At 50.8% G+C, this 10043-nt stretch overlaps 1 protein-coding gene across 1 annotated transcript; it reads right to left on the reverse strand.

The window, feature by feature from the left end:
• Positions 1–3148: 3148 nt before the first annotated feature.
• On the reverse strand, positions 3149–5500 carry LOC120846012. The gene is made up of 2 exons (XM_040217602.2): positions 4640–5500; positions 3149–3773 (listed from the first exon to the last, which is right to left on the reverse strand). Exons 1-2 carry the CDS (start codon positions 5374–5376, stop codon positions 3149–3151), a joined length of 1362 nt encoding a protein of 453 aa, XP_040073536.2. The 5' UTR covers positions 5377–5500.
• Positions 5501–10043: the final 4543 nt, after the last annotated feature.

A 10043-nucleotide genomic window follows, 5' to 3' on the forward strand; every position in this document is an offset into this window, starting at 1 on the left:
ATATAATATATCATTTACTTCCATCTGATTGTTAACTGACGAAATGGGAGCATATATATTACAATCATCGGCAAACATTCTTACTTTTACGCGCCCGCTACTGCAGATAGAAAACAAACTGTTAACATATATTAAGAAAAGCAAGGGACCTACCACGGAGCCCTGTGGAAACCCTGAGTGCACTTTCAACAATTCCGAAAAGGTGCCATTTATATCGACGAACTGCCGACGATTTCTGAGACATGTGCTAATCCACCTTATAATCACTGAAGGAACACCGTAGTTTATTAAGACATTAATTAGATTAACATGTGGTACTCCATCGACCGCTTTTGACAGATCTATCAAAATGGCATCCACTTGCAGGCGATTATTAACATAACCAGAAATCTCATGATGGCATCCAAGTAGTTAAGTTGTTGTTGAATACCCTTTCCGAAAACCATGCTGATTGGAACTTAGGATGCCTTTGTCCTCCATAAAAGAAACTAGCTGCTTATTCACAATGTGCTCGAGTAGCTTACATGACGTACAGGTCAAAGAAATGGGGCGATAATTATCAACTGAATCACCCTTCCCGATCTTTTTCACGGGCACAAATCTTGCTAACAACCAATCGTCCGGTAAAACAGTCTCAGAGTGAAATAAAGAATGTAACTGTTAAGTATTTCGCAACACATTCATCACATCTTTTTAGAAATTCATTTGGTACAGTATCTGGTCCTGGCGATTTTGTAGTATTATTTGATAACAGATACGATACCTTGTTCTGATACAAAACCACTCACGTTAGTGCCTTCATCGTTGGGAATACTGCTAAATTCAGTTGAATCCGTCGTAAACACAGATTGAAAATAGTATTTGAATTTAGGCGACATTATGGCCCTGTCGAGCACAACGTTGTTATTAATGCGTAAGTGACTTTTCTTAGTCCGTGGTGGAGTAAGAGAACGCCAAAACTTTTCAAGGGAGGATGAAATGAATTATGGCAATGGCTTAGTAAAATAAGCTTGCTTGGCTAGCTTTATCGATGTTTTTAACTTGTCACTCTGCTCACAGACAGCAGGAGAATGGCGCTTTCGAAGCCTCTTTACTTTACGTTTTTTCTGCAAAATTGTTCTTGTAATCTATGAATTGTTGCGTTTTGTCGTTGTAGTTTTTTTTTTTGGTATAAAGTTTAGGATGCAGTGCTCAGTGATACTTTTAAAATTCAACCACATTTCATTTACACCACTGTGATTCTCAAACCCGTCAAGACGCTCTTCCAGATAATCAGTAACAGACTCGTCATTAGCACTTTCGTAGTCATAATGATGTTTTACTTGAGCTGAATCTTTTTGGCAAACATTCATGTCGCACTGAAAAAAACACCAGTTTGTTATCAGATATCCCATCATGAACGGTGACGCTACAATGATCAAAACGTTTGCTAACAAACAACAGATCGACCAAGCTGCTTGAGGTTTCAGCAATTCCCGTAGGTTTTTCGACAGTTTGTCGAAGACACCGACCAAATGCAATGTCTACGAGCACTTCAGATAGTTTAGTTCCTGGACAGGCGACGCCCTCATCCGACCAGCTTACGTCGGGTGCATTTAAATCTCCCCCGATAACTATTCTACGACACTTGTCGGTATTAGCTAGCAAATATTCTAGGATATGGTTTAAATCACCCGGCGGCGAGCCGGGTTCTCTGTATACTGTTCCAAGTGTTAGCCACCTTAAAAAAAATTATTTGACAACAAACACTTTCGAAATATTCAATTGATTTCATAGAACTGTACACTCATCTTCTTTAACGGCTATAGCTACCCCCCCCCCCCCCTTTCCCTTCCCCCCAGTGCTACGTCCCTTCGTATTAATCTGTAGTTTGGGTGCCACTTCCGAGTCTTAAATATTGCCATGTGACCAGGTTTCAGTTATCATTATGACATGTGGGTCGCAAAAAAAAAAAATAACAGCTTCAATTTGTTCAGCTTTATTCGCAGCGCTCCTTGCATTGAGGCATATCAGACTCAACTCCTTTGGTTCCGGCAAGAGCCGTCATGCTGTGGAACTCGTTTGCTGACGGCTTTCCTGCTGGCTTTCCGAACCCAACTTAACCTTGTCATTTTCGTTGAAATCCGAAACGTAGAGCTCCTTGTTTATTTTAGTTTATCGTAGGATAGTGAAACTCTCTCCCCGTGATTTCTATTTGAGAGAGAGCTTTTTCAGAGAAGCCTTCTGACAGAGCGCACATGGAAAGAAAAATCTTTCCCTATTGAGATTCGAGTGCCGTTTAGCTTTCTTCCATTTTGAAGTATAAGTTGCTTTTCACGATAATCCATGAGTTTTAATATCACAGGATGCTGCGAGCTAATTTTTGGCTTCCCGAGGTGATGAACTCATTCCATATTAGTTATTGTAACCCCTCACTTATTCTTGAATAATTCTTTTAGTACTACATGATTAAGGATATACGAATTTTCGTTTGTGTTTTTGTTTAAGCCGTATCTTGGCAGGCGGTTTTGCGTTCCCTGTTTTCTAGATCGTCGATCTTTTGTTCTAGGGCGTGCACATGATTTTGAAGTGCTTCAACCTTTGCTTCTAACCGAGATTCGGTCGCGGTAACCTTGGAGGTCAAAGTTTCTATCTTTTCTTCTAAGCCATTCTTCCGTTTTGAGAGAATGTCAACATTCTCTCTTATTTGGAGAAAACTTTCATGATCAGTTGGTCCCGGGTTTGCCTTCATATCCCCGCAAAGCAAAAGACTAAGCACGCATGCACAGTCCCTCAGCAAAACGAAAAAGCGCCTTGGGCTCGGCACAACTATCAGGAATATAACGCTAGTTTTAAACAGTTTGGATACTGGTCTCCAACTAACCTGCTACAGAAGGACGGGTGCTTGAGCCATTCTTTCTTTGAAGCGAGTGCTGAGACCACTGCCGTATCCGCGAGTGAGGCGTTCGTTTATAGGCAGCGCTTGCAGTGCCGTTGACGAGGAACTTCCGTATGAGGGTGACGGTTGCAGAACTGGCACGTGCTATGGCTCCGTGGCCGTGATCGTGTCGTAGATACGGCTGGTGGTGATATTTCCATGGGCAGCCCCGATGACGCGGTCTTCGGATGGGCCGTGCTCGGTACAGATCAGTAGCATGGTCAGCACCTGTTACAGAAGGGCGGGTGGTTTAGCCATTCTTTCTTGAAAGCGAGTGCCGAGCCCACTGTCGTATCCGCGAGTGAGGCGTTCCTTTATAGGCAGCGCTTGCCGCGCCGTTGACGAGGAACTTCCGTATGAGGGTGACGGTTGTAGAACTGGCACGTGCTGCTGCTCCGTGGCCGTAATCGTGTCGTAGATACCTCTGGTGGTGATAGTTCCATAGGCAGCCCCGATGACGCGGTCTTCTTTGGATGGGACGTGCTCGATACAGATCAGCAGCATGGTCAGCACCTGGTACAGAAGGACGGGTGGTTTAGCCATTTTTTCTTGAAAGCGAGTGCCGAGCCCACTGTCGTATCCGCGAGTGAGGCGTTCCTTTATAGGCAGCGCTTGCAGTGCCGTTGACGAGGAACTTCCGTATGAGGGTGACGGTAGCAGAACTGGCACGTGGTGTTGCTCCGTGGCCGTAATCGTGTCGTAGATACGGCTGGTGGTGATAGTTCTATAAGCAGCCCCGATGACGCGGTCTTCTTCGGATAAGCCGTGCTCGGTACAGATCAGCAGCATGGTCAGCACCTGGTACAGAAGGACGGTTGGTTTAGCCATTCTTTCTTGGAAGCGAGTGCCGAACCCACTATAGAGCAACCCCACAAGTAGTGAAGGCAGCTCAAACTGCTGTCCAAAAGACAATTCTAGATTATTCTCTAAACACTTCGACCTATCAAGGCTCCCGATGGTCTTAAAGAACCGCATAAAGGAACCAGGTACATTGCGCGCATGTACACACGAGGACTGCTGAAATCGGGGTCGGCGCCATGGCCGCGGCTCGTCACGGCCTGACGGGCAGACTGGCCGCCCCAGTAACAGAGACGCCTCCGCTTTTGGCGCTGAATGCAGTACTCTCGTGGCGCCACCTGGCCATTGCCGGCTGTGTTGAGAGATTTTACTTATTTCTCTGTAAAAATTAATATTTTATTATACGGAATACTACATTAGTGTGGCGTGTTATTTGCAACGTTGCGACCCGCCTCGCCAAAACTGCCCGTTCTAAGCTGTCGTCACAAATAGCTGCTAACACGGACGCGCTCAAACATTCTTCGACAATTTTTTTATTAGACTTTGTAGTTACCTTAAGCAAGTTTCCGTATTCTGTATTTTGGAAGTGCTTGGAGCCAATAGCCATGTTCTTTGCAACGGCCTTAAATCGCGAACCTATTCCTGATGTCTAATGTTCGGCGTGTATCGCAGCGCGACCAGTTTTATCCTACTTAGGGCAAAGAATAGAAAATTCGCACACTTTACGCTACCTCATTGAAAAATCTCCTTTATATGAGAAATTGTTGTGTCCAATAAACAGACAGGAATCATGCAATTTATATGAGAAAATATAAGATCCATATACGAACCTTTTAAGAACTATATTGCCACCCGCAGAGCCGAGAAGGCAACGCTCGGTCACGGTCTTCTAGAAGATTCCCGGTCATTCTCGCAGCAGACGTAACTTTGATGCCATCTGCTCCAGCAACATTGTCGTCTGCTGCGTCAACGATCTTGTCGTCTGCTTCAGCAACCTTGTCGTCTGCTTCGGCCACTTTTTCGTCTTCCTCAGTAACTTCGTTTTCTGCTTCATCTGCCGTGCTCTTGCTCTGTTCGTCCGGTCCCGACCGCTGTTCCTGGTCGTCGTTAGTACCTTCGTTACCCTCGTCGTCGTCGTCATCATCATCATCATCGTCAGATTCCGTGTGCTTGGTATCCTCCTTGTTGCCTTCCTTGCCCGTCTGCTTTTTCTTGTCCTTGAGCTTCGCCTTGCGCTTGAGCCGTTTGGCGCGTTTCTTGGCCGTTCTCTCCTCGGCCAGTCGCTTGTTGCGCTCGACGCGTTCGCGGAACTCCTGGTCTTTTTCGTCCTGGCGCGCCTTCTGGTCGATGTACTTCTGGCGTGCGTACTCCTTGCGACGTAGGTGCCGGTAGACGTGAAACTCACCCGACCCGGCGCCCGCGCTGCTTCCCATCACGTTTCGGACGAATTCGGGGGCGTCGTGGGGACTGCGGCCCTTGGGGCGGTCCGGTATCAGAACGGGTTTGTCCGGGTTTTGCATGAGGCGCTCGAGTTTGAGTCGCTGGACGTCGTACACGGTTTTGGGGACCACCACCGTGCCTTGTTCGGGTTTCTTCTTTTTGGGAGGTGGTTTCGAAACGACGCCGAGAACGGCGTCTTCGCCGGGCTCTGCGTCTGCCATGACGCACGTTTTCTGCTACTTTACCGGCTTTCACTGGTTGTTTTCGGTGATGGGGTACGTACTGAATGAATAACCGGGAGCTTGAAATGTGTCTCGTGGACAATAACGACACAACTGTGATAAACTGACGGAGCCCGATGCTGCTTAGCTTCGGTGATCGGACGAGAACCGGCGTATTCAGCATGGTATGGCCGATGGCGAACGACGCCAATATCCTCCACAAACGTCGGAGGGCTCCCACACTAGCCACGAGACGGATAGGAACGACGGTTCTTCGACGGTGTCGAATAACCTCGACGTTACCATCGACGGCCACGACGCGAAGGCGCTCATCGACACCGGAGCAGACTATTCGGTTTTAAGTGGGAAGCTCTCTCGCCGCCTTCGGAAGGTGATGATGCCGTGGGAAGGTCCGAAAATACGAACCGCCGGTGGACATCTCATCACACCAGTGGGAAGGTGTACTGCGCGCGTGAACATCCACGGAGAGACCTGCCCCGTGAAGTTCGTCGTCCTCAAAGACTGTTCGAGAGACGTCATCCTTGGCATGGACTTCCTTTGTGAGTACGGTGCCGTGATCGACCTTGGAGCAAACAGGTTGACGCTGCGAAAGCCCGTGCTACCTCCGGAGGAATCCAAAACGTCGCCAGCCGCCGTCCGAGTCATTGCGGACCACGTGAACCTGCCGCCACGGTCGAGTGTTCTTGTGCCCGTCGTTACCGACGCAGTTGCCAGCGGGAAAGTCCTTCTGGAAGGCAACGTCCAACTGCTTATCGGAAGAGGAATAGGCGTCGCAAGGGGCGTAGCAGAGCTGCAGGATGGACGTTGTGTGGTCCTCGCGACGAACTTTCGACCGGAGGCGCAGCATCTCACGAAAGGTGCCACTATAGGACACGTCGAGGAACTCCGGGCCGACGCCGAAATCGCCACGATCTCCGAAGAGCCGTCCAGTACAGTGTCGCAACAGCTTGACGTTAACCCCAAGCTCAGCGCCACGGAACGACGACAGCTCGGAGACCTCCTCGCCGAGTTCGGCGACTGCTTTGCGACGACGTCGAGGGTGCGCCAGACAACAGTTGCGAAACACCGCATCATTACCAACGAGGACGCGCTCCCTGTGCATCGGCCGCCGTACCGGGTCTCCCCAAAGGAACGAGAGGCCATTCATGAACAAGTACAGGAGATGCTCAACGACGACATCATTCAGCCTTCGAGCAGCCCGTGGGCCTCTCCAGTTGTGCTGGTAAAGAAGAAAGACGGAACGCTTCGATTCTGCGTTGACTACCGGCGGCTCAACGCGGTCACGAAGAAAGACGTGTATCCGCTCCCCCGCATCGACGACACGCTGGACCGGCTGCGCCACTCCCGATACTTTTCGTCGATGGACCTTAAGAGTGGCTACTGGCAGATCGAAGTCGACGAACGAGACCGAGAAAAGACTGCCTTCGTCACGCCCGACGGACTGTTTGAGTTCAAGGTGATGCCCTTCGGACTGTGTACGGCGCCGGCAACGTTCCAACGTGTCATGGACACCGTCCTGGCAGGCCTCAAGTGGCAGAGCTGTCTCGTTTACCTCGATGACGTCGTGGTATTCTCGGCCAACTTCGACGAGCATTTACGACGCCTTCGGGCCGTTTTAGAGGCAATCAGGACCGCTGGACTCACACTCAAGCCGACGAAGTGCCGGTTTGCCTACGGCGAACTGAAGTTCTTGGGCCACGTTGTGAGCAACGAAGGTGTAAGTCCTGACCCTGAGAAAACTCGCGCCGTAGCAGCCTTTCCACCGCCCACCGACAAAAAGGCCGTCCGAAGATTCCTTGGACTTTGCGCATACTACCGGCGATTCGTTCAGGATTTCGCCAAGCTTTCTGCGCCGCTAACGCGCCTTACGAAAGACGCCGTGGACTTCGAATGGGGTGGAGAACAACAACAGGCATTCGACGAACTAAAGCGACGGCTCCAGTCACCACCGATCCTCGGCCACTTCGACCAATCAGCCGAAACGGAGGTCCACACGGACGCCAGTAATACAGGACTCGGAGCGGTACTGGTCCAACGACAAGACGGTGCGGAGCGCGTGATCGCATACGCTAGCCGGACGCTGTCGAACGCGGAACGCAATTACTCAACGACCGAGAAGGAATGTCTGGCCGTCGTCTGGGCCATCACGAAATTCCGCCCATACCTGTACGGAACTCCTTTTCGGGTGGTCACCGACCACCATTCGCTGTGTTGGTTAGCGAGCCTGAAGGACCCATCGGGACGCCTCGCTCGATGGAGCCTACGACTGCAGGAGTACGACGTAACCGTGGTCTACAAGTCAGGCCGAAAACACAGCGACGCCGACTCCCTGTCCAGAGCCCCTGTCGAGTCAGCTACCGGATGTGCCAAAGACGACGACGACGACGACCACTTTCTTGGCGCGGTGAGCATTCACGGCATGGCAGCGCTCCAGCGGGACGATCCTGAGTTGCGTGCATTGATCGACCACTTGGAGGGACGAAGGGGTACGATTCCCCGAGCCTTCTCACGTGACCTGCCAAGATTCACCGTCCGGAGAGGTATCCTCTATAAAGAAAACTTCAGGGACAACAACTCGACGTGGCTGCTGGTGATTCCTGCCAGTCTTCGAGAAGAGATCTTCCAAGCCTGCCACGACGACCCAACATCTGGTCACCTTGGCTACAGTAGGACCCTTGCACGGATCCGAGAAAAATACTACTGGCCCAAGCTTCCGAAGACTGTCCACCTCTACGTCCGTTCGTGCCACGAATGCCAACGACGCAAGAAACCACCGACGAAGCCGGCAGGTCTCCTGCAACCGATCGCGCCCCCGATTGCACCATTCCAGCAGGTTGGAATGGATCTTCTCGGACCTTTCCCACCGTCGGCGCAGGGAAACCGGTGGATAATCGTGGCAACTGATTATCTCACCAGGTACGCCGAGACAAAAGCACTCCCGTCGGGGACCGCCGTGGAAGTAGCCAAATTCTTCGTGGAGTCTATCGTCCTCCGACACGGCGCTCCCCAAGTCCTGATTACGGACCGAGGATCCTCGTTCATGGCGCAACTGACACAAGAGATACTCCGCCTGAGCCACACCGACCACCGCCGGACCACGGCATACCACCCGCAGACCAACGGGCTGACGGAGCGACTAAACAAGACCATCGCCGACATGATTTCTATGTACGTGGACGTGGAACACAAGACGTGGGATGAAGTGCTGCCCTACGTCACGTTTGCGTACAACACGGCGATTCAAGAAACTACCGGCGTTACACCCTTTCAGCTGGTGCACGGCAGAAAGGTGACGACGATGCTCGACGCCATGCTGCCCCACGATCCAACGGACGACGGCACCGACGACGCCCAGCTGGTCACCCAACGAGCAGAAGAAGTACGACAGCTAGCCCGTCTTCGAATAAAGATCCAGCAACGTGTCGACGCAGGCCGCTACAACCTCCGCCGCCGCGACGTGGAGTTCCAGCCCGGAGACAGGGTATGGGTGTGGACGCCCATTCGCCGCCGCGGCCTCAGCGAGAAGCTGTTAAAGCGCTACTTCGGACCTTACAAGGTCATCCGCCGCCTTGGGGACTTGAACTACGAGGTGCTCCCCGACGGAACTCGAACATCAGGACGCCGCCAGCCACGACCCGAAGTCGTCCACGTAGTTCGACTCAAGCCGTTCTACGCGCGTTAGGATTGTGAAACTGCATGTTTGTTTTGTTTCGCCGTAATTGTTTTAGCCATTTCCGTTTTCCTTTCGTTTTGCATCGGGGCGATGCACTTTTAAAGGGGGGATAATGCCACCCGCAGAGCCGAGAAGGCAACGCTCGGTCACGGTCTTCTAGAAGATTCCCGGTCATTCTCGCAGCAGACGTAACTTTCCTTCTGCTTTGTTATTCTCGAAAGTGCCAGTTCATCCTCGCCCCGAGCGCGCGACGCTCGAACCTTCTTTGCCGAACTTTCGAGATAGTGACGCAGGGTAGATAAGCGGCTCCCGCGACCTTGTCGAGTCAGTCCCAGTTTCGCTAGCGCTCTGTAGTGCTGCCGAACCGCCGCCCGCTTTTCTGCTACCTCGACGCTCTTTAGTTATTTATTTTTGGTTGGCACAAGTTCGCCCATTAAATCTTTATTTTCAGTTCACTGTTCGGCTTTTCGTCACCTTCATTCGTGACAATATAAGCTATAAAAGAACACAAGAACCATGGTAGAAACTTCTGAGAAGTTCCTTATATGGTTCTTATATGTTCTTCTATGTCTTAGATAGTTCTTACTTATCTTGTATAATTCATGTGTGTTTCTTGAACTCAAGTTTCTCGTACAAATGACTTTTTTATCCATTTGTACACTACTATCGGGAGCTTTTGCGTTGAGCATAGATTAAGCTGAGGACCACACGACAAGAAATTCGCAGCGTGTGGAATATACGAAGAGTCCTTAATGAAATTAGACATCCCGGTCCCCTCGTGCAACGCTGCTGCGAGGCGGAACAGAAGAGTTCCTATTCACAGGTGGGCCGTCGACTGTTCCGCGCACGGCCCACCTGTGACGTGGCTGAGCAAAACGAAAGCCTCCGTAGTACATATGCTGCACCTTATCCGTCGCACCACAGCTAAGGACTGGCGCGCCGACACCCACACATTACGCATGCTTGTCAGGAG

Source organism: Ixodes scapularis, unplaced genomic scaffold, assembly GCF_016920785.2.
Source record: "Ixodes scapularis isolate PalLabHiFi unplaced genomic scaffold, ASM1692078v2 PGA_scaffold4__175_contigs__length_147842914, whole genome shotgun sequence".
NCBI classification, from domain to species: Eukaryota; Metazoa; Arthropoda; class Arachnida; order Ixodida; family Ixodidae; genus Ixodes; species Ixodes scapularis.

Coding starts and splice junctions, on each gene's coding strand:
- LOC120846012 (XM_040217602.2), bottom strand. CDS start 5,376: ATGGCAGACGCAGAGCCCGGCGAAGACGCCGTTCTCGGCGTCGTTTCG. Junction 3,774..4,639: donor GGAGCAGATGGCATCAAAGT/TACGTCTGCTGC, acceptor GTTGCTCTATAG/TGGGTTCGGCACTCGCTTCC.